The sequence below is a fragment of the Xyrauchen texanus genome, chromosome 15 (assembly GCF_025860055.1).
Source record: "Xyrauchen texanus isolate HMW12.3.18 chromosome 15, RBS_HiC_50CHRs, whole genome shotgun sequence".
Classification (NCBI taxonomy): Eukaryota; Metazoa; Chordata; class Actinopteri; order Cypriniformes; family Catostomidae; genus Xyrauchen; species Xyrauchen texanus.
Window position 1 is genome coordinate 26,930,192 of NC_068290.1, and position 27,844 is coordinate 26,958,035.

Genomic DNA, 27,844 nt, shown 5'->3' on the forward strand with positions numbered 1-27,844 from the left:
AACAATGTGTGTTTAGTGTAATAAAATCACTTACTAACCTTTTCTATGTTATAAGCAGTGTTACAACTTTGTTGCCATGACGATGTAATGTCAACAAACCCTTAAACCCTAAAATAATTTCGACTCATCCATACTTTTCTTTAAAAAATAAATCGAGGTTACATTGAGGCACTTATGAAGTGGATGTGAATGGGGCACATTTTTTAAGGTTAAAAGCAAAAATGTGAAGCTTAGAATTTAAATTAGCACTTACATTAATTCTTCTGTTAAAATTTTAGCTACAATGTTGTTTAAATCGTAATATTTATCGTCATGTCAACAAAGTTGTAAAATTGGTATTAACTTTACAGAGAATTGTTTTTTAATCACAGTAAAATCATGTTAACATGCATATTGTTTACATCTTTTGACTATACTTTTGAAACTGAGTATTTTAATGTTTATGGTTAGGCCCTATTCACCTACATTGTAAGTGCCTCACTGGAACCCAGATGTTTGCTTTTTTAAAGAAAAGGAGGGGTAAATCCAAATGAATGTGCTTTTTCGCGGAAAAACGTTTATGCTTAAAACGTTAAAGTATCTGAATACTTAAGTCAGGCATCTGAGGTATCATTTGAAAGATTAGAATCTGAACTTTTCAGAGATAGGCCTAACCATCACTTATGCCTCAATACATTTACAGTGAAAATTTGACATCCCAGCTACCTCGAGCCAAAGGCAGGGAAACTCCCTGAATATGAAATAATTAATTAAACCATTTACACAGATGAAAATGTAACAGGCAATAATTTAATCAATAGCTTGACAACAAACACGTTAGAACTGTGTCTTTAGTGTGAAATGTATTATACCATTATAAATGTATATAGTGAAAATCTTTTTCATTCAAAGTTGATTCATTTTGAAGTTTGCTCAATGCCAAACTAAACCCTATATAAAAATAAGTAAGCAAAGCTTCATCTGCAAGTCTTTTCTGCTATAATATTCTGAACAATTATACTGTATTCTTAATGTTATTCAATCAAGCGGTCCAGTCAAAAATCTGAATAGCTCTGAAGCAATTATAAAACAGTTGTATTTGTGAACTGCTTTTTGGAATCCTACAATAAGAGAGCATCAGTTTTAGGTGTGATTTTAGAGTTCATCATTGCCCATGCTTGCCCACAACCATAGGGTTTGGCAAATGTATGCATCAGCTGGCATGACAGGAAAACACATTTGTAACAAAGAAATAAAATACTATAATAAGATAAACATAAAAAACATTTTTTTTTACTTTGTATGACAACAAAATGCAAGAAAAGAAAGCAGCTAATGGCAACATGTACCAATACCTCTAACAAGTACAAGGGTGTTTGCATACATCAGATATGACACAAACATTCTATCTCCATGCTCTGTTTAGGGTAACTTTGTCAATACAACATGCAAAATAGAAGAAAGTGTTAAATGAGATATAACTGTGAGATCCTACTGGATCCAGTCAAAACATTTAGTTTATAAGGCATGTTAAAAGATGTTAATAATCTTTATGTTGATCAAGACCCCTGTTAGGTCATGATGTGTCAAAATGAAGAGAGAGCTGTGTGTGCCAATATACTATTCTGAAATCAGAGTTTAGGTTGAGTTGAAATCTCTTGCTGTCTTAGTGGCATTGGATGAGTTCACTGAAGGTCAGTAGGGTCACATGCATCAATCTCAGAGACCAACCGATGAGGGAAGAGCTTGAACTGCAGCCAGGTAGGGTCTAAAGAAAAGAGGGATGGACAGATGGAGATAATGATGATGCAGGATTGTTTTGTACATTTTTAGTGAAAAGTGCAGTTATTTATGCATATATGTGGTTGTGTGTAGATTTGTATACCAAGGAAGCAACTTGGTGGTGTGAGCTGTCCATCCACACAAACTTCTGTGGAAGTGAAGCTGCACAGTTTGTCAGGATGTTTACAGAAAAATGTCACATTCTCTCCATGAGCAACTACACCATCAGTCACATCATATGGCCAGCGCTTTACTCCACCCACTATCACTCTGCTACGTTGTGCTGGGATTGGACAACGGGCTGAAAATAAATGGTAAAGAAAATGATGGGTGATATTTGTCATGACAAAAGGGAAAGTAAAAAAGAAACATTCAAAAGAAAAGGGAGAAAAGGTAGATTCACAATTGGTAATAAAAAATTCCAAACCTTATATACAATAAAATATTAATTTTTAATATAACTGTTCAGCACAGCAATCATGAATTGTAGTGTGTTTTGTTTTGTTTTTTCAATAGCTGATGCTGAAATCTAGAGAGCAGGTGGCCAATGGGCGATATGAATACCAATAAACCTAATACAATTTAATAACAGCAAATCAGATGTACACAAAATGTCTAAAGTAAAACAAATGCTTTAAGCAATATTTACTCAATTTGCATAAACTTGAAAAAAAAATCTTGAAAACAGATATTTTTGTTGACTATCATTTGACAAATCTATTGTTAGATTTTTGAACTGACAAATGGGAATGTTAACACTTCTATTAATCGGCCAAGTAAACACGGTTATCGGCAGATGACCAAAATGGCCAATTATCGTCCAATTAATCGGCCTGGCCAATATATCGGACTATCACTAATTAAGTTATTTATTTGATTGTCTGAAGTCATACTTTTAACCTGGCTGGAAGCACCAGCTTGACTTACCCCGGCAAGCAGGTTCTGCGCTCCATGTGCCATTAGGTAGACAAGTTACTTGATTTGGCCCATCCAGCAAGAAGCTCTTCTTGCAGAGGTAGTAGATTGTGTCTCCTACCTCATACTCAGTTCTCTGGACAGCTACCAGGTGACCACGATCAACCTCCTTAGGAGGAGGACAAGAAACACCTGTGAACATACAGGTGGACACATTAAGACTCGGGCCTGTATGTTACACATAAGCCATCAGGTCTGATGTATAGCAATACATACTTTATACACTACCTGTCAAAAGTTTGGACATATCCACTCGTTCTTTAATATTACTATTTTCCACATGTGGAATACTAGTAAAGTCATCAAAACCATGAAATAACACAAATAGAAGTACGGGAATTATGTAGTGACCAAATATATCTTATATTTGAGCTAATTCTTGAATGAATATCAAGCATTTAAGAATCAAATTGTTTTTAAGTTCGTGAGAAACATTAATTCAGTCAAGTGCATTTATTCATATGCACTCCAGAAAACAGTTTTCACCTCAAAACTGTGTCGTAACTTGGTTCTTATGAGCCCTAGTGCAAAGAACCTGTCAAGCCCACTCTTTGGGGAGCCTGAGTCATTTATTGTCACCCGTCAGGCCAGTAGTCATATTTATGGTTCCTTTTGGTCAACTGTTGCGGCCCCCCTCTCACAGTCTCCCAAGGGCGTCTGTCTACCCTGCCCTCCCTGTAGTTACGCCCCTGCCTCAAAACCCAAGCTTGATGTAATCTGTCATAAGATGGCAAGGCAGGCATAAATTATGTTGAGCCAACAGAGGGCAGTATTTCACCATAATATATTAGTTAAAACTACCATCGGCTCCACTGCTACTACAGTATGTGATAAACATATTCAAATCATTTACACAAAGTACCTTATCCACCAACTCATCCTCACAGTCTTTATTGCTCTTCTCCCTCTGTCCCTCTCATAATTTGTAACACAGTGTGCAATTGCATACAAACTCTCTTTAGATCTCTTTATCCATTTAAATCAAAATCATCCACATGGCATACATGCAAAGACACTTGCTATTTCCTTTAGCAAAATCTTCTCAGTCTTATCAGTCCTTTCCATGTGGAGGACTTAATACGTTCACATTCACTTACGGCGACAGATGGGGTGAGGATATTGCCAAGTCTGGTTCTCATGACAGATATTATCACTATGTCCAACTAGCACAGATCTGTATGAGAAAGAGGATATGGGATTGCATGATGAACGCATAATGCATAATAAAGCATATTACACAAGATATGCTGTTTACATCAATCTTTCTTTCTCACCTAGATGCACATTTGTAATGGATGGTGGATCCCACAACTGTGCTGCCCTGCACAGAGAGCAGTTCATCATCTGGCAAAGAACAGGGCACCTCAGGCAGCACTGTCATCTCTGCTGCAAGACCTTCATCAGGGGAGGCTGGTGGAAAAATCAAAACATGTCTTGACTTCTGAGTCTGCGATAAAATGTGTGTGTTTAGTGATTACTGTGCAGTCATCCTATTACACGTCAGACGGCGAGTTACGTGGTGTGGGCTGCCCCGATCAATATTCAGATTAAGTGCCGTTAAATTTACAGAACAATTTACCCAAAATTACAATTCCATGCCATCCTAGATGTGTATGACTTTCTTTCTTCTGTAGAACACAAACAAAGATTTTTAGAAAATGTTTCATCTCTGTTGTACAAGACAAGTAAATGGTGACTAAATCTTTGAAGCTCAAAAATGCCACATAAAATATATTCATCAAACTTTTTGGGGGGGAGAGAAACAGGTCAAGTTTTTTATTACTGTACATTTTTCCACTGCAGTACCCCTGGCGATCATGATTTAAAGCTTGATTACTCTTCCTAGTGCTTGACGCATGTGCAGAGAACTAGATGGCGCTAGAAAGTGAAAACGAGCTTGAAATCATGATCGCCAAGGAGACTGCCATGTCAAGATTTACAATGAAAAAGGAGTTACTTTTTGAACTGATTGGAGCACTTCAGAAGACATGGATTAAACCACTGGAGACATGTATGCTGCCTTTATGTGCTTTTTGGAGCGTCAACGTTTACAGAGCTGATATATTCTTCTAAAAATCTTTGTTTGTGTTCAGCAGAAGAAAGAAAGTCATACACATCTGGGATGGCATAAGGGTGAATAAATGATAAGAGAAATTTTACAACAAACAAAAGTGGAAATGATAAGAGATTATTCAGCATTCCTTGTTCTTGGTGCTTGCTCAGGACAGGAATCTAAATGGATGACCCTTTTGGATGTTAGCATGGAAAATGTACCCACTAATCGGGTGGGGTGAGCACAAATAAGGTGAATACAGGTAAAGTGGGACGATTTTTGTGTCATTGACATTGTTATAAAATATTATGCCAAATGGCTTTGCTCCTGACTCAATACCATTTTAAATATCTATAGATCTCCACCAAACTATGCAGAGAAAAAAAGGAATATTAAATACATAATTTACTCACCCTCATGTTGTTCCAACCCTGTATAACTTTCTTTCTTCTTTGGAACACAAAAGGAGATGTTAGGGAGATTATAGGGACCGACAGCCTCAGTGACCATTTTCATTGCCTCTTTTTTCTATATAATGAAGTTGAATGGTGACTAAGTCCAACATTTTAAGCCTAACATCTCCTTTTGTGTTCCACAGAATAAAGAAAATTATATGACATAAGGGTGAGTAAATGATGACAGAATTTTCAATACTGGGTGAAATAACCCTTTAAGTATCCTACTTTTCCAGTCCCTAGTCAATAGGCAGGTGGATGTGTTGTGTAAAGATAAATTAATTCACAAGTCATTGTGTGACTGATAATGGATGGACAGAACGTGTTGCTTCATTTAGACTTTTGTCAGAAAAATCCATCTGGAACAAGCTGTTCTCACATTCCCTCTTGAGCAGTTGACTAATGAAGTTATGTAGCAAATCTCCACCCTTTTTGTGAGGATGACTGATAAATGAAGATAGAGGACATTGCAGAGTGAACATGCACACTTACATACACATACCAAATTTCCATTGCACATTCATTCGGCTTTGAATACTGCTGAACTTTGCGTGTGAATCTACTGTGCATGCCTGTCTCTACCTGTTAAATATTCTTTGAGTGTCACTGATCTGCAGATATTGAGAGTATTGCAACAGCACAATTTGCTTAGACCCCAAATGCCCACACCTCAGCTCTTTTGAAAGCTTATTCTTGGAACTACGTCTTATGTTACTTCAAGGAAATGTGTGCATGATATGTTACAGTGGGGATGATATAGGGAATGCTGTAGCCTGGAGCTCTGTCGATTAATGCCTCCTCTCTTTGGAATAACCCTACAACCTAGAAACAAACTTCTCATGTGTGCGTGCATGCTGTGATCCAGGTCCACTTGCTCTAAGCCACTCATGCAACCTAGAATACAATTTGTAGACAGTGAGATATACGTCTTTATCTTACACATTCTCACCACCATGCATATAAAAAATGCCGTGAAGGCATTCCCTCTGAATTGCATAGTACTGCCAGTACCATGTTAGATTACAAACAAGACAAGGGCAACTTGACCCATCAAGACCAATGCCTTTATCTCACATAACAGTTTTACAAGTTTACATAATACATACATACATACATGCATAGAACATGCAAGGGCTTTGCATGCAATATCATCCTTCAAAATGCAGCATGATGCCATAGGATTACTTTTCTAAATGTTATACTCTGATACTTCACTTTTCCTTTGATAACTGATGATACCTAGAATAAATACACAAATGTGAAGAACCTATAGTATTATCCAAAACCAAGAACTTTTTAATACCCCAAAAGCCATATATTTGAATTCTTCAACTCAATAATTCTTTACAGTAAAATAAAAAATACTAGCTTTTGATAAGAAGATTTTCTGAACATAAGGTGCTGCAAAATAACTATTAAATAAACTTTGTATTGTCGTGTCTTCTGAAACACTCTATGAAAAGCTAATAAACTGCAACTTAAACTTATAATATGGAAATAATATATAATAATAACAACCTATTTACTAATATGCTCTAATAAAATGACCAACGGATAGATGATTAATATGATAAGTCCTTACCTATACAAACAGGCTCATCTCCACTCCATTGCCTGTCACCTTGGCAACGGCGTATTTTTGCATCCAACCTGTTAGGCATGGTGTACCCAGGGTTACAACGGACCTCAAGCAGAGCGGAGAAAGAGGGTGAAGGGGATAGGAGAGATACATCAAAGTTTATGCCTGGTGGGAGAGGCCACGGACATGTGCGGCCTGTTCACAAAGAAGAGTCAAATTTATGAAAACTGTGAACATTGCATTATTTGTTATAGCATCAGTCATTGTTTCTGGTTAATTTCCATGCATATTTCATAATGAATGTGTTCAGATGTCTTATGTGGTTTATAGCATTTACCTGGGGCCACACAGCTGAGTCCACACTGCCCATCACAGAGACACTGACGCTTACTGCCACATTCTTTGTCATGCTGGCACTTTCTGGGGCATGCTCGTCTTCTCTCATTTCCTAGTATTCTCTCTGGGCACTCTTCAATTGCCTCCACTACCAGATGGATAAGCATACAGAGAAACATTATAAATGTATACACAAATACATCTACACACTTAAAAGACTATATGAAGGTCAATGTTGCCTAAAAACTCAATTTTATCAAAACTGAGTAATAATGAAAATCAGGTCTTTTAGACTATGATCTGTCCTGTGTCAGACAGGTTTGGCTGAACTGTGCTCAGGTTTCTGAGAAAGTTGTTTTATATTCCAAGTTTTCCTGGACAATCAAAAACTGTTAATCAAAATATACAAATGTTAACCTTAATGTGCTTTATGTGGTAACTTCTAAATGAGCTAGTATTATTCAAGTCAGAAATTATTTACTTTGACAGAATCAAACATACTTTTAAGTTACACCAACAAAAAGGAATATTCTGAGTTCAATACAAGTTAAGCTCAGTTAACAGCATTTGTGACATAATATTGATTACCACAAAAAATGTATTTCGACTCGCCCCTCCTTTTATTTAAAAAATAAAAAAGCACAAATCTGGGTTACAGTGAGACACTAACAATGGAAGTGAATGGGCCCAGTTTTAGAGGGTTTAAAGGCAGAAATGTGAAGCTTTTACTTTTATAACAGCACTTACATTAATTCAGCTGTTAAAAATCATGTATTATCTATAAAGAGATGTTTACATATTGGCCACGTTCACTTCCATTGTACGTAAGTGCCTTACTGTAACATAGATTTAGCTTCTTTTTTTTTTAAATAAAAGGAGGGACGAGTCCAAATTAACTTTTTTGGTAATCAACATTATGCCACAAATGCTGTAAATTTAGTTTAACTTGTATTGAACCTTGAATATTCCTTTAAGGGTCAGATCAGGTAGGTTGCAACAATAGCTCCTTTAGGTAACAATTCAGGTTACTACTTTTTACAGTGCATACATGTTGGCTGACACACACACATGCAGGCAACAACCAACACTCACACCAAAATGTACTGTTGGCTTTCTAACTATTGAATTAAATAGCAGGCTGTTATATGTTTGGCAGTCTGCCCAAGACACAATTCTCTGAGCTGAACCAGGTGTAAAACACAATAAATCTATATTAACCAGACAGCGATAAATGTAGCCCACCCAACAACAGGTTGTAACATTTAAATGTTACAACCTCATAATAAAACAGATTAGGGGTAAAATGTTACTGTAAAAGTTTAACAGTAATTGCTTTAAAACACACAGATACAGGAAAACAACAAAAACAACAAAACATTTGTCAATAAACACTTTGGGGTTACCAATCACTGCATTTCAGTCCATTTCTGTTTATAAAGTGATTTTTATCTGAAACAGAAGATGTGTTCCATATTTCATAGAAAGCTAACAGTACTCTAAGAAACAGATTGTCAGAATAATTTGTGTTAAAGGAGGGGATGGTGGTAGAATGTGTTTCTCTCCACACACATTGATAGATGAATACTGAAATAACACACACTCCAATTCTTCTGAGAAATGGGATGGAGGCCTGCATCTATTTACAATATTTTCAGAACACTTAAAAAAAGAGTAAACAGAAATACCGAGGCATCAATTCAACGCTAAAGTATTCAGTAGTAAAAGATGGCAAAAGTCCATTCATTCATTCATTCATAATGAAATCAATTTAAAAATAAAAATCCAGTTTAACTTGGTGCACTACCCATAATGCTTTAATTCATTCTGACACATGCAAACATGCAAACGTAGACGCATACCACTCACCTGATGCTGTAGACAGACTGCAAAGGGCCCACACACACAGAAGAGAGAGAAGTAGAGATCGCTCCATCTTTCCCTGACACTCACTGCATAGGTTATGAAAGAAGTAGTGAGACAGGAGAGGGGAATATAAAGATGGGGGAGAATCTGGAGGAGGGGGTGTTGTGATGGTGAGGGAGGAGTGGAGCCATGGTACATGTGAGAACACACACACATCTGGATCGTATTGAGTGTTTTGAACGCTGGGTAGAATTCCGCAGAAAAAAAGACCTTTCACCCAATTCCATTGATTCCAAATGGGTGCAAACACTCACCCCAATATCAATGGTAGGCCACTAGCACAAGGATACACTCTTCTCCACATACACATGCACAGTGCCAAGTCAATTATTGTAGCAAAGTGTCAGAAAAGACCTGGACAATATACACTCATCTCAAAACTATCTTGTCTAAGAAGTGCACAGGTCCTCTCACCAGCCCGTAATTAAACTCTGATAAGCATCTCAGCATCCTAAGAAATAAAAGACCCTGCTTCCTTGTGCAAGAGTAAACAAAACACTTTAACAGATAAACATGACAGCACTACCTCACAGAGCAACCAGCTAAACCAACAAAGATTCAACAAATTCAGGTAGGTCCACCAATTAATTTCTGTCTCTCACCCTTTTGATGAATCTCACACTCTGTGAAGCACATTTCTTTATCTCACTTTCTTTCAAGGGTGAGCACATACACTACATAGCTAAACGTATGTGGACACCCTGTTATAATTAACAGGTTTAGCTTTGTTCTTTGATTACAGTGAAGACGAATCTTCACGCAAAGGCATACAGTGACATTCTAGAGAATTGTGTGCTTCTAACTTTGTGCCAACAGTTTAAATAGGGTATTTTTCTGTTCCAGCATGACAATGCCCCTTTGCACAAAGCATTCAACACCTTTGGGATGAATTGGAACACCGACAGAGAGCCAAGCCCAATCTCCCAACATTAGTGCCTGTCCTCACTAATGCTTTTGTGTCTGAATATGAGCAAATCTCAGGAGCCAGGTTCCAACATATTGTGGAGAGCCTTTCCAGAAGAGTGGAAGCTGTTAGGGAGGATCAACTCCCCATTAATTCCAATGGTTTTGAAATTAAATGCTTAACAACCACTGTGTTTGGTGTCGACATACTTTTGGCCATATAGTGTACATCCACACCATCTTGTTTGTTGTTTATAAAAGGTTGGTGACTGGTCAGGAAGAGTGAACTCTACAATACTAAACAGGGGCCTTTCTAGAGACTCTGGGGGCCCCAGGCAGAAGGTGATAACCACCCCTCCTACCCCCATAAAGCACATTAATCATTCATCCATGCACATATATGACAATACAAACAAATTTTTTATTTTCCACAAAATGTCAAATGCATTCTTTTCAATGGAAATAATATAAACAAATAAAGGCAAACTTTGCATTCATAAAATAAATAACTACAAATTTACATTTACATTTATTCATTTGGCAGATGATTTTATTCATAGCAACTTACAAAAGAGGAAAACATAAGAAAATCATCTTAATGAGACAGTGGTATGACAAGTGCCAGATTACAAAGTTTCACTAGCATCAGAATAGCATTCAAAACAGATTAAAGTGCAACAAGAAAAAAATGTTTGTGACTGGTTAAGTGCTCATGGAAAATTTGTGTTTTAAGTCATTTTTTGAAGATAGAGAGTGAGTCAGCTTCACGGATGGAGTTGGGAAGGTCATTCCATCAACGTGATATGATGAAACCGAAAGTCCGGGAAAGTGTTTTCATTCCTCTTTGTGTTGGTACAACAAGGCGACGTTCCTTAGCTGACATCAGGCTTCTGGTGGGCGTGTAGCTCTGCAGAAATTATTTTAGGTACAGTATGCTGGAGCAGACCCAGTGAATGTTTTGTATGCCAGCATCACAGCCTTGAATTTGATACGTGCATCAACCAGCAGCCAGTGAAGTGAGACAAGGAGTGGTGTAACATGCGCTCTCTTTGGTTCATTAAAGACCAGACGTGCTGCTGCATTCTGGATCATTTGCAGAGGTCAAATAGCACATGCAGGAAGTCCTGCAATGAGAGCGTTACAGTAGTCCAGTCTAGTTATGACAAGTGACTGAACAAGCCGTTGTGTGGCATGTACAGAGAGGAAGGGTCTTATCTTCCTGATATTGTAGAGTGTAAATCTACATGATCTTGCTGTCTTTGAGATGTGGTCTGTGAAATTTAGCTTGTTATCGATGGTTACCCCTAGATTTCTGACCGATTTGGAAGGTGATACTGTAGTTATACCCAGCTGCACGGTGATGTTGTGTTCAACATTTCGGTCTTGGCTGGGTTGAGTTGCAGGTGGTGTCCCTTCAGGCCGAGATGTCTGCCAGGCAGGCAGTGATTCGAGCGGTCACTGTGGTGTCATTGGGCTGGAAAGACAAGTAGAGTTGCGTGTCATCAGAATAGCAGTGGTAAGAGAAACCATGTGCCTGAATGATGGGTCCCAGTGATGTTGTGTATATAGAGAAGAGAATGCACTGATCCCTGAGGTACCCCAGTATGAGGCCAATGTAGTTAGTCTTAAATAAAAGTAATAAAAATAACAAATTATAATTTTTATGAAAAAATAAATACTAGCTGAAACACATCTTGAAACTTTAACTACACTTGCCACTGTTGATATAAAACGAGGTCTAATAGATTCTATATGAAACTACAAAATTTTTTCAAAATATATCGTCTTGACTTCCTCCGTAACACTTTCAACTAGAAAAGTCTCACTAGAATTGAAATTGGTCACATCAGTTTTGAGGTCTGCACTCCGCAATATCGAGGGAAGTCCGGTTGTTGCAGGTCGTGCCAGAGAGAAGAGTAGATCACTATCACGCACTGGTTCCATTACACTAGTGCGAAATGCAAATGAGAAGCCTTTGGCTGATTGCGAGATTAACATTAAATCTGACTCGGCAGTCCTAAATAGGCTATCACTTGGCGGCTGCCGAAATATCTTTAATGGGAGAACCAGTCATTTTTCATTCCCTGCTATCCGTGACCCAGTCCGAATGGACCTGCGACCCACCAGTTGAGAAACACGGCTTTAACTCACAAATACACTCACTTAAGTCAGACCCCCTCGCCTCGCTTCTCTCTGACATTTTCTCCACTGCATGTGTGTCTATGTGGCGCAAGTTTACGAGCCTGACAAAGAGGAAAGGTGAGATTCTCCGTCTGGTAGCATTTTTTACACAATAACACAGATAAGCAAATGTACATGGTATGACAACCGTCAATTCTCATACCGTGGTATACCATGAAAACTATATTATATATATATATTATATAATATATATTATTACCCATATTAATATATATATATATTAATTAAAATCATTAAATATATTGAAATGAATACATTAAATGAATAGAAACATTAATCAATTTAATAAAGACCATAAAATAAAATACCACAAAATAAAATAAAAACAGAAATGGCAGACGCCATTAATAAAAAACATTATATATATATATATTTATTTATTGTATTTTTATTATTATTTGTATTTTTTTAATACTTTTTAGTCCTCCTGCTGTGCACATTTTTATGGCAAACTCAAAACATATCCATTGTATTTTTAGATTTTTTTTGCCAATGACACGCAAGTGCCAGCTTTGCAGGTCACATTCAGAGGTTGCGCTACAAATATCTGATGGACTGAATTGTAAAATTTCCATCATGATCATATTAATTTAAATATCCCTGATATTTGGTAGGATATTTGATGTTGTCTCGAAATAGTCAACATTTTCTCTTAAAATTGCTTTGTGTAGAAAGCGTGAGTCTGGTGCTATATTTAATAATTTGCAGAATTTTAAAACGTACTTTTAAAAGTTTACTTAGGTTATTGATGTTTCTTAAAGGCCAAAGTATACTTCGAGTGCGCATGTATACAGTATGTGTGATACAATTTGCGTCATCAGCACAGCCTCGCGGCTTGACGCGTATGCACTGGCCATTGACTGTATTACAAGAGTGTCACAAACAGTGTTGGTAAGTTACTCTAAAAAAGTAATTCATTACTAACTACTAATTACATCTTCTACAGTGTAATTAGATTACTGTACTAATTACTCTGTCTGAAAAGTAATTTCATTACGTATTACTAATTACTTTCTAAAACCCATATCAACCTCGACCAGATCAACAGTTTCATATCTATCCTTGTATTGTTTTTTTAATTCTTTCAAATAAATAAGTAAAAATCAAATAAATTATTCTTGAACTGGCCAAAGAATTTAAAGGGCAGAATTACATTTGAAAACATATATTTTAACATTAGACTTTAAATTCCATTTTTAAATTCACTATTGTTTTTTATTGAATTGTTCTATGGTCTTTACAGTATTTTATGCAATTACATCAGAAGTAACTAATTAAATTACTAAAAAATGAAGAGTAATCCCTTACTTTACTTTTTTCAAGTATTAATTAGTAAATAGTAATTCATTCACGTTCAGTAAAGTATACTCACAAAGGCAATGCGGTCGACCAGGTGTGACGAAGTATACCTGGGCCACTACTGAAAGAGGCAGAGCATGTCTGATGATCTCTCTCCTGTGCATACATATAGCGTGCAGAGAGTGAGGTGGGCTGCGGGAGAGAGAGAACGTTTGAAAAAAAATATTTTGAAAGAGTGCGCGTCTGCGGCTCCATACCAGAATAATCACATAAGGACATATGAAAACTGGTATGCATTTCAAAAACACAGAATTTATAATAGTCATAATTGTAGAGAGCACATTAATATGAAGATGAATCCGGTAATTTAAATGTTGAATTCCTGGCCGGACTTTTATTTCAGTCCCACAAAAAGAGGACATATGGTCACCCTATAAAAAAGAAAAATAGAAATAGAATACATGTAATAAATAATATGCCATATTTTGCCATGCCACATTTCTTTTACCAGTAATTTTATGTATTTAACATAAATATCATAGTTCATTAAATTAATTTCTGTCACTGCTCCCAATAATGCACAATTAGAAATGAAATAAAAATATTTAGAACAGAAAATAAATTCCTCAAAAGGCAATAACTAACTGAATTTATTATTATTTTTTTTAAATAAATGAAGGTAAATATGTTGTTGTGTTGTCTATTAATAACAAAGTGTCAAATAGCCTCTTCTTATCCAAGTGAGCCAAAATAAGCTGACAGAGATGTGGTAATGTGCAATTTTAGTTTGTGATCTGTCGTTACAAAAGAAGAAAGACACTGCTTGATTCTGAGCAGCTGCCAGAATGCACATCAAGTTCATCAGATGTTTTGCTGGTAGAAGTTTGGCTTTTTCACAATATAGATGGCTATTAGTTATAATATGACCAACATAATGTAGCGTTTGGTCGCGCTACATTGCTACTTACTGGAAAAAGTCGTTAAAAAGGTAGCTACTGGAAAAGCTACACTGTTTAAAACCAGTTGAGCTTCTGTCAAGCTACTGAAAAATTTAGTTAAGTTAGTAGTGTTAATTCATGTAGTTAGCTACTCCCCAACACTGTTAAAAAATAGTAATCCACTACAAATTACTAATTATTTCTCTAAAATTGTAATCAATTTACTTTACTAATTACTTCGTTGAAAAACGTAATCCGATCACTAATTAAATTACTTTTAAGTTACTTTCTAAAACACTTTTCCTCTTAACAAATTCAAAATGTTAACGTTAAATCCTAACATAACAGAACATTAAACACTAACAAGTCTCCTACTTGTTTCATTTTGCATAGAAATACATTAAAACCACTTAATTTTCCCAATCCACCCAATCCAGTCCCATGCAAAGAATGCTGAGAACTGGAAATCTCCTGACCGGTTTCAGCAATAGTCCCTAGCACAATTGGATTAAGTAAACATAAAAAGATGAATTGTACACAATGAAATTAAGTTGAGACCAAATGCTCAAGAATTGTGCTACATTAGCTAATTTTAAATAAGTTAATAGAGCATGGACACCATCCGTTAGAAGTCTGCATCCATTTGATAATTTCCTAGCAATGTGATCATATCATTTATTGATGACTGTGTTGACTATAACTTAGACCATATGCAATATAATTGTTCTAATCTCAAACATTAAAAACTATATCATTACACATTTTATATCTACATAAGTACTTTAATTTGATAATGTATGCAAATGTTTAGCACCTCTTGACTTGTATCTTATACTTAGATATATTACTTTGAAATGTTGACAGGCACACAGCCTCTTCTGTGAGAGCTTGATGGCGTAAGAGGTTTTCTTCAAGCAACATTAGATGGACAGCTCTTTGTGGTGCTTTCAGCATGCTAAATAATATTGAATGGGACCATGCATCTTCCTGGTTGGCACCCTCAAACACTTTATTTATTAAATAACGTATTACGTAAGAGAATGATAAATACTACACAATGGAATAGGCACATGCATGACGAACAAATTAATCATCCTTAGTGTTTAGTGAGTAAGAACAATTGTTTATTTGTGGTCTTGGAGAAAAGACTACATTCCCCTGCATTACTTTGGCTAGGTGCAGTGTGGTTAACACTGATGCATTAGGGCATTTGTACATCAAAAACAGGACTCACAACACAAGCTGTTTATAATCATCCACATGTGAAAGTGCAGAAAAGGACAACATTACCCAAAGTCCATCTGTGAAATATTGTCACTGATGAGAAAACAGGCAGCAAATTACTGAGCAAAAAGGCGGTAGTTTGATCAAACACCTACATGCACAAAAAGGAGAAAAACAAGACAGAGCAAAAGGTATGATGGGTCTCTATGCTTTGTGTACAGAAATAAAGAGAAAAATTCCATTTATACAGGGGAAAGTAGAGTTTATCATCGCCAAGCGCAACAGTTTTTTCAAGTGTTTCTCAGATACACAAATTGACCTGGCTGTCTTGGTGACACTTCTTCTACAGCTAGTGTTGACGATGAATGCTAGAACCAACAGGAAGTGACAAAATCTCCACATTTGAAAAGAGACTTGGATACCCTGTGTGGAGGAGCATAATAAAGTAGACCATATCAAGGAAAATAAAACAACAAAAATAATTCAATTGTAGTATTAACAGCAATAGCAATAATGATCAGAACAATAATAATTCATAAAAAGTGAAATTACTTTAATGGTTATTAAGGAAAGAAACAGACAAGACTTGAGAAATAAAAAGGAGCTACAAAACACAACAATTGAATTTGTCACAAAATGTCAAACATTGACTGATACTGGTCATCAATTTGAAAAAATTCAACATTGTCCCAAAAACAAGTGTGACTGTTCATTGGCTTAATTGTGTTTGCATATACAGGTGCAAAACCAGCGACATACCAAAACATCTACATATAGACCTGTTTCAAAATGCAACTTTGTGCATTGGATACAAGGAATCATTCCATACAATCAGATGAGAGCCATGTCCCATATTTTCAATCCATAGAGGTCAAAGTTGTGTTTTTGCACAGCAAGAACAGCCTCTGCACGTTCACGTATGCAGCCACTAAAATGCTTGCTGCTATTTGTTTGTAAGTCAGACTTCTATAAATACAGATGAGTACATTGTAGACAGGAGATACCAAGTTAAAGGAGAAAGAATCTTATTGAGTTCACCATTAAAGAAAATAAACCCAAAAGAAAAATTTAGTTAAATGTGTGATAATTAATGCATGTCTTTCAGAAGTCTCTCATTTTCTCAATGCATGTTCAGTTTTCCTTTGAGAATGACAAAGAAGTATCAGCAGCAGACTGATGAGAAATGTTTTGAGTTGAGATGCACCGGTCATTCTCCATTTCTGCTTGTCCATGATTGTACTTTGTCAACTCTGCCAAATCATTATGCATGGGTTTATCACAATGTAAGTGCTTGAATAAATCTATTTTAACAATATTTCTATACAAATTTAACATTTTCTCTCATTATTTTACAGATTAAGCTCTCTAGAAAGTCATTTTTTCTAAATGTTAATTCTCTACTTTTAAAAGTTCTGTGAATGTCTGGTCTTATAAATTTTTGCTTTCCTTCACAAGACCAAATTGTTTAACAACTAAGTGTCGATTGCTTCAAAAATAGCACATTAAAACGATTTTATATTACAGTGATACCTCTACCAGTTCACTCAATCACTGTCTACTTAACAGTCCTCCCAGAGATATAGAAAATATACAAAAACTAATTTCAACATTTTCCTTTCCCCATTAAGCACATTTCTATCATATAAAAATATATAATTATCTCCATAATTAAAATCTTGCCATTGTACCTTACTGAAAAAATTAAAGAGAGGAGCTCTCTCACTCCAGTTTTCTCACTCCTCAGCTCGTGTCATCTTCATACATTATTCCATATATTTGATGCACTTGTCTGTTTTCTCAGTTTTTTAGCATGGAAACATTCATTGTTTTCTTAATCCATCATCTTCATCACCTCCTCCCTTCCTTCTTACTGATCCAAGTGGTGACCCTCGTATTTGTTCAGGATGTTACGGCACCGGCCAAGCTCTTTGCGCATGTCGGCAACTTCCTGTCTCAGTGCAGCGTTCTCACGCTCAAGGAAGGCGGCGCGCACTGAGATCTGGTTCTCCTTTAGACGTCGAGCATCACGAGACCGCTTTGCGGCTTCATTGTTCTTACAACGTCGATTCCAGTACTTCTCATCCTAGAAAAATCACAGAAAGAGAAACGGAGAGGTTATTATGCAGAATCTTTTTGTTCGTTTTTTTTTTTTCTACTGTCGCAGGAACATTTCCACTTAGTGGTAAGTCTTGGAGTGATTTGATGCAATAAATAAGGGAAAAAAAAGACATCACTAAAGCAAGAGAAGAGTGCATGTGAAAGGGGAGAAGGAGATGGAAACAAAATTGAGAAATGAGGAGAGGAAGTAGGATATGCCCTGAATCATAACATATACAAATTTGCACATTAACAATATTGATCATTAAAATACATATTAAAATTTGTGTTGGTTCTCTAACAAGGCCACAACCATAGGTCTGGAGTTTTTGCCTGATTACTATATGACTGGTATTTGTGTGCTTGAGTATGAGTGGATGTGTAATCACTTGTATATATGCTATCTTCCTAGCAACTATGAGTGACATTCCAGTTAGAAATGCCTTTGAAATAGCAAAAAAGCTTGAGGTTTGTTTAACACTACTCACAGAGTGCTACTGTAATTGTGTGGCTGCCCTTAAGGTGACAGACACAGGGCAGTGGTTCACATCACACTGTCACTAGTAGTGGGGAACAGTAAATTAGATCTCACAAGAAAACCCTTTACAAACCTTGTTTTTTGTGTTCAACTTTACAAAATAAATGTTATATTTATTAAGTGTTTCTTCTAAAAGTTACCCATTTAGGTTTTAGATGCTTCCTTTATTCAACTTTTATTTAAAATAAATAAATAAATAAATAAAACAGAAGAATGTTGTTTTTTGTCCAAGTATTCAAATTATTCATTTGCTCCCAGAGGAGAGGTCACATCTCCACACTGTGATCAAAATGAAATTCCCCCTTTTCACTGCTGAGCCCTTTATAACAATAACTCTGTTATTATATGTCTGAGAATTTGAAACTGTTCCCAAGACATTTGCATCAATATTTATTTAGATCATACAAGCCAAGCTACCAACTTTTCCCCAATTAAATCTTTCAATGTCAAAACCAATTTTACATGCCTTGTAAAAAATGGTCAGTAATGCTTTTATGCTTGTAATAAACCAACAATGCCATGCGTTTGATAACTGGTCTTTAGAAAATGATGAACAAGACACTGAGATTTTTCCTTGCTTTCATTCTGAAATCTCCTTGATATCAGTGTGTGACAATGACATGGCTAGACGGCCATCATTTTATTTTGCTGATGCAAACATGCTTATTATCTGCAATAGTGTATTTGCATAGGTCTATTATAAAAGCATGAAAAACATTTGAAATGTGACCATAATGAGGGTGAATTTTCCAGCCAATATCTGAGAGAATGATTATATTTTAAGTAATATTGGAGGTTAAATTCAAGTTAAGCTCAATCGACAGCATTTGAGGCATAATGTTGATCACCACAAATAAAAGTTGACTCCCTTGACCCTCCTTTTCACTTACAAAGGAAGTGAATGGGGCTAATTTTTGGAGAGTTAAAAAGGCAGAAATGTGAAGCTTATAATTGTATAAAAGCACTTACATATACGGTTTACGGTGTTACATCATGGCAACAAAGTTGTAATTAGATTCAACTTTTTCACACTAAAATTATGTTAGCATGCAAATTGTTTATGTCTTGTGGCTATACATGTGAAACAATGAGTATTTTAAGAGCTACGGATTGGTCCCATTCACTTCCATTGTGTGTCCATCACTGTAACCCAGATTTTAGCTTTAGATTTAATTAAAGGATGTACAAGTCGAAATGTATTTTTGTCGTAATCAACATTATGCAACAAATGCTGTCAATTTAGCTTAACTTGTATTGAACCCGGAATATTCCTTAAGTTCAATTGGCCAAAATAAGATAATATTCTTATTCTTTATTAAATTATTTGAGAGAAAGAACTACATATTTATACATGACTGCTGATGCCTGGATAGTTAGCTGAACAATAGTATTAACTGTGGCTATTAGGTATGTTAGTTCACATGTTCATATAATGCATTAAGGGATCTGGAAATTATTTATAGATATAGCATTGCAATTAGCAAGATTATATTTATTTCAATAAGAACTTCATTAAGTGTCACTGGTATAATGTAGTGAAATAAAAACATGTATCTAGTATTAAAGAGCTTATCTAGTAAATTATATGAATTATGACCATAACATGATACTGAATGAATATGGTATGTGACGTTGAGCTTCTCACCTTCAAGTCTTCAGGGACAAGCATCTTACGAGCCTTTTTAATCATAGGCTGAGGTTTTAGCTCGTCCTCACTAAAACGATGCCTACGGGGGTCAAACGCCTCCTGTCCCGGCACACTCGACAGTGCAACGTCTGCAGGATCAGGGTCAAAGGGTGCACGCATGTCACTGCAATTGGTGATGGGTGGAGTAGGGAGTGGTGGACAGGTAGTGGAGGAAGGTGAGGGCGTTGGCTCCAAGCTGCCTGGCGGTGTGCCTGAATATTTAAATACAAAGTAGAAAAAAGTACGTTTTTTTTCAAAGCATTACCCAAAAGAATCACTAGGGGGCAGTAACAGGCAGCAGACCACAACTCAGTCCATCTACACTTGTCTTTTTATTTCCATCATCCAATATTTCTACCCTTAGTTTACAGAGTATTCAAATTTGCAAGATGCATAATTTCACTTGTAAATGTTATAGTGAGTCTCTGCTAATGATAATTCAAGGTAATCCAACCAGATTTAGAAACACATTATGGGTCGTCTTGCACATGAGGACATCCCAAAATATCTCCAAAGGAAGGTTTTGTAAGATTAGCTCACTTCTGGGGACAAATCGGTCCCCAAACTATTACTGTATATATGTGTGCGTACACACACACACACACACACACACACACACACACACACACACACAAATACAATTATGGAAAAACACTTTTTGTTTCTAGTGCCTACCCATACATACAAAAAAAAAAAAGACACCTTGGTTCTCCAAACACACACACACACACACACGCACACACACACACACACACACACACACACACACACACGATAAAAACCACACACACTACCCACTATTAAAGTGAATCCTGTTGTGACGGCACAATAAAACCAATGTTGTTTTGAAATCTGTGCATCCACAATTTACTTCCACCTAATCCAATTAAAGTGCCCTTAAGTGTAATGTTGACCCTATTTGGCTCTTTACCCGATCCACTCTTTACATGCAGTGCACACAGGCCCTCTTTTTTTTTTTTATAAACAGCTGGATGTTCAAATCTGTGCAAATATTCAGTGTAATGACTGTTGATTTAAAATTGCACTGAATGCACTCAATCTATTTACCAATTGCACTTTTAATCTCTCTCTCTCTCTCTCTCTCTCTCTTCTAAATCAATCCAGAAATGTAAACAAACATCTAATTGGAAGTACAGTATCAACTCAGAGGCATTCCATCTCAATCTTTCAATCTCTCCCTCACTGTTATTCGCACACACACTCCCACACATACCTCCTCTCCTATGCTCCACCCCTGTACTAGCTCTCACTCTGCTTGCCTCGGCACGTGATTGAGTGCGTGCACATGGACCAAGCGTGTGAGAAGATGAGGAGATTTAAAAACATGCAAGTACAATCGCGCACACGCTTTATTTCCCTTTCATTCTTTACTTTTGGCCCACCTGCGTCTCCATATTTTATTCTCTCACTGTTTACTTTACCTGCCTTTCAATCTGTTTTTCTCGACTATATGTCAAAATCTTTTCCTCTCTTTTCACTCTATGTCCTCCCTATTTATCTATGTCTATCTCTTTTTTCCTTGGTGTAATTCAACCGTGCAAAGACTGCAATGTGCACACTGTACATTGCTAACCAGACCCATTCTTCACAAACAACAAAGATACACAAAGACCTGATACACCCGAGACAACCGAAAAACATGCAAGCAAACCCCCTCCCTATTCCCCTTTTATACAACCCACGGCTCATAAAAACACACATAAATTCACAATCCAATAGTTCTTCATATGAAATGCACTCACTGAGCACTTTATTAGGAACAGTATAGTCCTAATAAAGAGCCCGATTTGGTCTACTACTGTTGTAGCCCATCCACCTTTGGTGTTCGATGTGTTGTACAGAGTGGCTATCCAGAGTTACCATAGCTTTTTAGCTTGAAACTGTCTGGCCACTCTCATTTGACCCCTCTCATCAACAAGGGATTTCTGTCCGGAGAACTGCCGGTCACTGGATGTTTTTTGTTTTTGGCACCATTCTGAGTAAACTCTAGGGTCTCTCGTGCATGAAAATCCTAGGAGATCAGCAGTTACAGAAATACTCAAACCAGCCCATCTGGCACCAACACTCCTGCCACAGTCGAAATCACTGAGATTTTTTTTGTATACATTTTTTCCCCATTCTGATGGTTGATGTGAACATTAACTGAAGCTCCTGACCCATATCTGCATGATGTTATGCATTGCACTGCTGCCACATGTTTGCTTGATTAGATAAATCACATGAATAAGTAGGTGTACAGGTGTTCCCAATAAAGTGCGTCTATACACAATAGTCACATGACTATATAGTACAACTCAACACAAACAGTTGCACACCCTGTACATTTACTCCCCAAAACCGCCCAAACCTCTTAACACTCTGCAGCCTACAAATACACACCATCAGAATCATTCAACAGTCATAACACTCACACCCAAACCATTAATACTCTGAAACTACACATATACACACATCTAAGAGACTGTCTGGCACTTCTTTTATAACACACAAAGACAGAAATCTTGAATGTCCTTGAAATGCATAGGCCTCATTTTGTGACACTGGACCTACCTGGGTTTTCACATTCTCTCTAGAATATCTCATACAGCTTGATAAAGAGTTAGTGCATCAGAAAATGTAATAATGAAAATTCTGTCATTATTTTATCACTCTGGTTTGCTGGTTCAAACCCAAATGACTTTCTTTTTTCTGTGGGACACAAAAGGAAATGTTAGCCTCAGTCACCACTTACTTTAATAGCTTCTTTTTTTCCCCCATGCAATGAAAGTTGATGGAGACTAGGGCCAACATGCTACCTAGTATCTACTTTTGTGTTCCACTGAAGAAAATTTTTCTTTTCGTTTTGAATCTCTGAACAAAAACAAAAAACTCACTGTGCAAGCAATCTGAAGTTCCAAGCACGCTTTGTGGTGTGTGCATGTCCAGCCTGAGCAGAGAGGGCGAGGAAGACGCAGTGGCTGATGTTGGTGAGGAGGAAGAGGAGCAGTGTGGGGGGGAGGTGGGGAGGCACTGGGAGCCCTGGTTAGGGATGGCTGACTGAGGGCTCTGAGAAGGTATTTGAGCAGAGGTGGAGTTGGAGGTATTGTGCATGCTGCTCATCCCGTTCTCCGTTAGAAACTCTTCAAGATCCATGTACTGCAACTGGAACAGCCCACCGTCACATGGCAATGTTCGTTCCCATAGCAACGGGCCCAGGAAGGAATTGTTGTTGTTGTTAGAGAAACTGCCTGTGCCTGCCCCATTGCTGTCAGCAACTAATCCATTGCTGCAGCCATTGCGCACAGGACAGCGACCAAGAGAGTCCTCGTCAATATCCAGCCTGTCCTTACCTATAAGATACAGAGAGAAAAAAATATTACAATTTAGTTTGCAGGAATATAACAAAATACTGTAATCACTCATGATTCAGAGGAACTTTTACACCCTTGAATCATCTAAAAACTATTCTTTTGAACTGCAAGACAAAAGTCAAGCACAAATACCTCTGCATTTACTTCAAGCATCTAATTCTAGATTTGGACCCAATTTTAGATAGAAGGCTGTATTTCTGTATTTTTTATTTTTTGTATTCCTTGTCTTGTGATTGTGCTCAGATTACTCAATAATTTGTAGTAAGGGAAAGAATAACACTTCCCTACAACTTTCATATCCCTCTGGGAGAACTACCTTTGTCATGTCAACACGTATCATAGTTCTCACTCTAGATCCCATTGTTTTAATGCAACATGAATTTTCCTTGATCAACACTTTACAATAAACCAATAAAAGATGAATATGTTTTCAAAATCCTGCAGGCTCATAGTAGAGCTATTACAATATTATACTATGGTATCATGACTGATACGAAGCCATAAAGAAACAAACACAGCTAGATTTGTATTTTATAATAAAATGATATTACATTAGTATAACTTAGTAATACAACACAATGTTGCACAATAACTAATTATACTGAGATATAGTGTGGTGGCATTGTTTAGGTAGAGCTAATATTCTGCTAAAGTTGCTTAGCTGGTATAAAACCAATTGTAATCTATAGGAAAAATGGGAAATTAATTGCCAAAACTGCAGCACTTCAGCTCTCAAACCCAAGTCTACTGGTTTCCATCTTAAAACATTTAGGTGGGTTCCGAGATAAAGGCAGACTGATATATCAGTTTTACTGATTAATCTGTGCTGATAGTTGCTTTTTGTAATTCCCCAGTGTTTCTCTAGACTAGAGCACTGAATGGAGTCTTTGTCATTTTAAAATAAGTGTCCCTAGTGTGTTTCAGGCTTGTTTAAATTTAAAAGCAGGGACTAAAAACTACATATTTTCACTCCGGTTCAGAAGTTTCACAGCCTCCTTTCCAAAAGGTTACAGGTTAGAACAAAATAAAGGAATGGTTAATAACGTTCTTTTAAAAATGACGACACTAAGGGCTGGGTGAAATATAAGTTGCAGTGTTACCAGATCTCACAAGACAAACAAGCAAAATAAGCCACTTGCTTCACCAAAATAAGCAATAAATTATTTTCCAGTGTGGTGGATTAATTGGCATAGAAATTATAACAAGCAGTTTATTAACAGTTAAGTATAATTTTATTTACAGATCTGCCTCTGAGTCAAAACCTGGCAGCATCAAACCTGTATTAATGCATCATATCTAACAATAATTCAGTGAAGTCCTGGAAACAACTGAGAATTTTTTTTTTTTTACCTCTAATAATGTTTTCCATGTAACTGGGTTAGCCATGTATGTATATGTAGTACTTATACATAGTTGTTAAAAAGATTTTCATTCACATAATGTGGCAACCACAAAGGGCAATTAGGAAAAGAAATGTGTAATTAAGCAGTTTCCTTCAGGATCAACGCACATGGTACAATTTTCAGGCAACAAAGTGGTGTAGTTCCAAAAATTTACTGTGATAAACCCTTTGGCCTTCAGTTTCAAAAGAAAATATTGGAAAACAATTAACCAGTTATAATCGATTACCAGAATTTAAAAATTTCATTTTCACTTATAGAACAATTGAAAATCACTTTGTTCTGGTTTCGGTTTTGTTCTGCTACAATTTAATTCGTTTTCGTTCCTTGAACCGTTTTTAGTCCCTGGTTAAAAGTCCCACCTTGTGCACCATATTTAAATTTTTTCTGGTTATTATTGGGATTTTGGTTGAACTATAAATTGCCTTTGGAATTGTATTCATTTGGCTCTCTCTATCTATTTCTGTGCCCCCCCCCAGTGAGGAAAGACAAAGACATTTTTTTAAATCTTTAAACCGATTTTAAAAACTATCCACCTATTAATCGTTTATCAGCTTTTTCCACCACCTTAGTTATCGGTATGAGCAAAATCCAATATCACCCGACCTCTAGTCTAAGAAACTCTAGGGTGAGATCTAAAATCTAAACAACACTCTTTGGCTAAACCAGACATTTTATAGTGCATTGGCATAGAAACCAGAGCTTGCAAAGACAGCTTGAAATGGGAAATTCTTGTAAAAAATCTAGCCTAGTGATACCACATAAAACAAACCATAAATATTTAACAGCAATGTTTTTTTTCCACATTTGTTTTGTCTGTCTGCGTTCATGTTTTCTATGCAAAATCATCCAGTGCATGATAATTCATCTTAAAAACAGAAAAGTGTGAGAAATATTTCTATATCATTTCATGTAGTCTTTTGAATCTCAGCATTCAGAAGTAACAGTAATACATTCTTTTAAATTGTCGTAATGATAAATAATATCAGGTAGCTCTGAATGCACATAAACACTGTATTGACACTTCATTATATACAGTATGCCTATCCCGGTCTTTTCAGGATCAATATGTATTTGGGCATTTACCTAGTCGCTATATGACAACGGCATTGGCAGCAATAATAAAGCAGCTTTTTCAACATTCACAATATTGCATTCAAAGACCGTGGAAACCTCCTGTTGGTGTGGTTACATTATACGACATTGCACGGGCCTGTAAACAAAATGGCTTAGCCAATCGCTGGCCTCAGAGTACCTGGGGGTAGTGAGCTAAGTTGCAGAATGGCCTGGCCCTGTTTATCTCTTCAACTAAGTCACATGTGATGTCCTGTCTGACTAAGAGGTACTGCATGCTCAGGAATTACACATGACCCTGCCATTTAACACGTGCGGACACTATTAACACAATATTTTGACTAAGCTACTGAAGGGGCACAAAAAACAAAGGTTGAGAGAAAGAAGTCCTGACTATTTTGACACAACGAGTGTCAGTGAGGCAGGTGTATTTGCTCACCTTTCATTTCACAACAATCTTTGATGCGCTGGTCACCCTTCACGGGGAGCTGCAGGAGCGACTTTAAGTTTGCTGCGGAGTTTACGTGTCCACCGCCAAGTGAGCCTCCTGCCTGGATACTGTTACCAAACTGCGGGCTCGCCCCAGCAGAGGGAAGGTCCGGGGGTAGGAGCTGTGAAATCGGCCTGGCCATCATCCAACGTCCGAACTGCACTCCCTTGACCGCTAGATGATTGAGTGATTCAATACTAATCAACAGCCGTCAAATCAATCGCGAGAAGATTCAAAGTGGAAAAATCAAACAAAATTAAGGCATTAATTTGTTGCCCAGTAGTACACATCACAATACATAATATATTGCAATAATTAACAGCATTAAAGTTTCATAAAAGTAAACGCAAAAGATGCGAAGTATAAAAAGCCATGCAGCACGAGACCATGTTTACATTGTCAGCGCTAGAAGTAAAGACATGTGCGGCTCACGTGCGCTAAAGCAAATATGTATTCAAAAGTATAATTACCTTTATTTGAAAATAAGATTTTAAATAAAGAGTGCACTTCTGAATACATTTGATTGTAGACTCGCCGTGTGGACAAAAATGTACATTCCCAGTATTGCCAGAAATTGCTGACAGCTTATCTTCTGTTTACTTTCAATAATCAGACTGATGTGGCGACGTTATATCCAAGTTCACCATGAAACAAAAGCAACAAATTAACCAGATACAACAACACCAGTAGAAAAGATCTGGGAGAATACAAAATTCCAATAATGCCAACGATACTAAAGAAATAACGGAGCAAGAAATTTCTCAAACGTCTAAAAAATAACAACTGAAAACAAAACGAGGAAAGTGTTGCGGAGTCAATTTCTGCTGCGTAGTGCGACTGGTTGAATGTTGTCGTTGTTTTCCCCCTTTTTTTCCCCCATTCAGCCGCTCAATCGTTTCCCCCTTCTGTTCAGTTCTCTCTGTATGTGTTACTGCACGCTTTGAGCTCAAAACCGTCCGAGCTTTTCGCTCAGCTGGAACGAACACGGGCCACTCACGTGACGTGACGCCTCCAAGAGCAGAGGCGAGAGGTCGGCACAGCGGCGCCTTACTGTTTAATATTAATTAGACACACCTCCAAGTGACAGGCACGCTCCCCTGGGGTGAGCAGCAATGATTAAAAACAAATTGGTCGGTAATTACACTATATTCACTCCCAGCTTTCTCAATGACGCCAGTGACAGCACCCCAAAACAGCATAAACGTGTAGCCACTTTAAAGGATGGTAAGTGGAACGTTTAATAAAAGCATAAGACGTATCATTAACAAACGCCGCGTGAATTGCGGATTCTGTTTCGTGTCTATGTGTTTGCCAGATAGCTACTTTGGGGAGATTCATCTGGGGGGAAATGATCAAAGCGAAAGGGCACACTTTTCCGCTTCACTAATAATCCGCGGGAAACGTGAGCATGAGGCTAGAGGAGACAACACGTTGACACACAAACACAGACGCGTTCTCCTCTGCACATGGTGTTCGCACGCGGAGACGAGCCTGAGCCTTGAGTACATTTTGCAACTATTGGCTGAGCGAAGAGAGTCT

General features: G+C 37.1%; 2 protein-coding genes across 3 annotated transcripts; both read right to left on the minus strand.

Moving 5' to 3' along the window:
• Nucleotides 1-784: 784 nt before the first annotated feature.
• LOC127656314 (beta-2-glycoprotein 1-like) lies at nucleotides 785-9,119 on the minus strand. Its single transcript, XM_052144583.1, has 8 exons — nucleotides 9,026-9,119; nucleotides 7,161-7,307; nucleotides 6,827-7,018; nucleotides 4,011-4,146; nucleotides 3,834-3,910; nucleotides 2,689-2,868; nucleotides 1,865-2,062; nucleotides 785-1,747 (listed from the first exon to the last, which is right to left on the minus strand). The coding sequence occupies exons 1-8, from the start codon at nucleotides 9,090-9,092 to the stop codon at nucleotides 1,665-1,667; spliced, it is 1,080 nt and encodes a 359-aa protein (XP_052000543.1). The 5' UTR covers nucleotides 9,093-9,119; the 3' UTR covers nucleotides 785-1,664.
• A 6,379-nt stretch (nucleotides 9,120-15,498) lies between these two features.
• LOC127656004 (hepatic leukemia factor-like) lies at nucleotides 15,499-27,843 on the minus strand. Of its 2 annotated transcripts, none has more exons than XM_052144120.1 (5): nucleotides 26,776-27,843; nucleotides 26,255-26,479; nucleotides 22,865-23,320; nucleotides 19,929-20,182; nucleotides 15,499-17,731 (listed from the first exon to the last, which is right to left on the minus strand). In XM_052144120.1, the coding sequence occupies exons 1-5, from the start codon at nucleotides 26,822-26,824 to the stop codon at nucleotides 17,516-17,518; spliced, it is 1,200 nt and encodes a 399-aa protein (XP_052000080.1). In that variant the 5' UTR covers nucleotides 26,825-27,843; the 3' UTR covers nucleotides 15,499-17,515. The 2 variants fall into 2 exon arrangements, with proteins under 2 accessions (XP_052000080.1, XP_052000081.1); XM_052144121.1 differs by having other exon boundaries at nucleotides 26,255-26,502; nucleotides 26,776-27,840.
• Between the last annotated feature and the right edge of the window lies 1 nt (nucleotide 27,844).

Coding starts and splice junctions, on each gene's coding strand:
- LOC127656004 (XM_052144120.1), bottom strand. CDS start 26,824: ATGTATTCAGAAGTGCACTCTTTATTTAAAATCTTATTTTCAAATAAA. Junction 23,321..26,254: donor AGATTGTTGTGAAATGAAAG/GTGAGCAAATAC, acceptor TGTATCTTATAG/GTAAGGACAGGCTGGATATT. Junction 20,183..22,864: donor AACTTCAGATTGCTTGCACA/GTGAGTTTTTTG, acceptor TTAAATATTCAG/GCACACCGCCAGGCAGCTTG.
- LOC127656314 (XM_052144583.1), bottom strand. CDS start 9,092: ATGGAGCGATCTCTACTTCTCTCTCTTCTGTGTGTGTGGGCCCTTTGC. Junction 4,147..6,826: donor AGATGAGCCTGTTTGTATAG/GTAAGGACTTAT, acceptor TTTTTCCACCAG/CCTCCCCTGATGAAGGTCTT. Junction 3,911..4,010: donor CATTACAAATGTGCATCTAG/GTGAGAAAGAAA, acceptor TTTCTCATACAG/ATCTGTGCTAGTTGGACATA.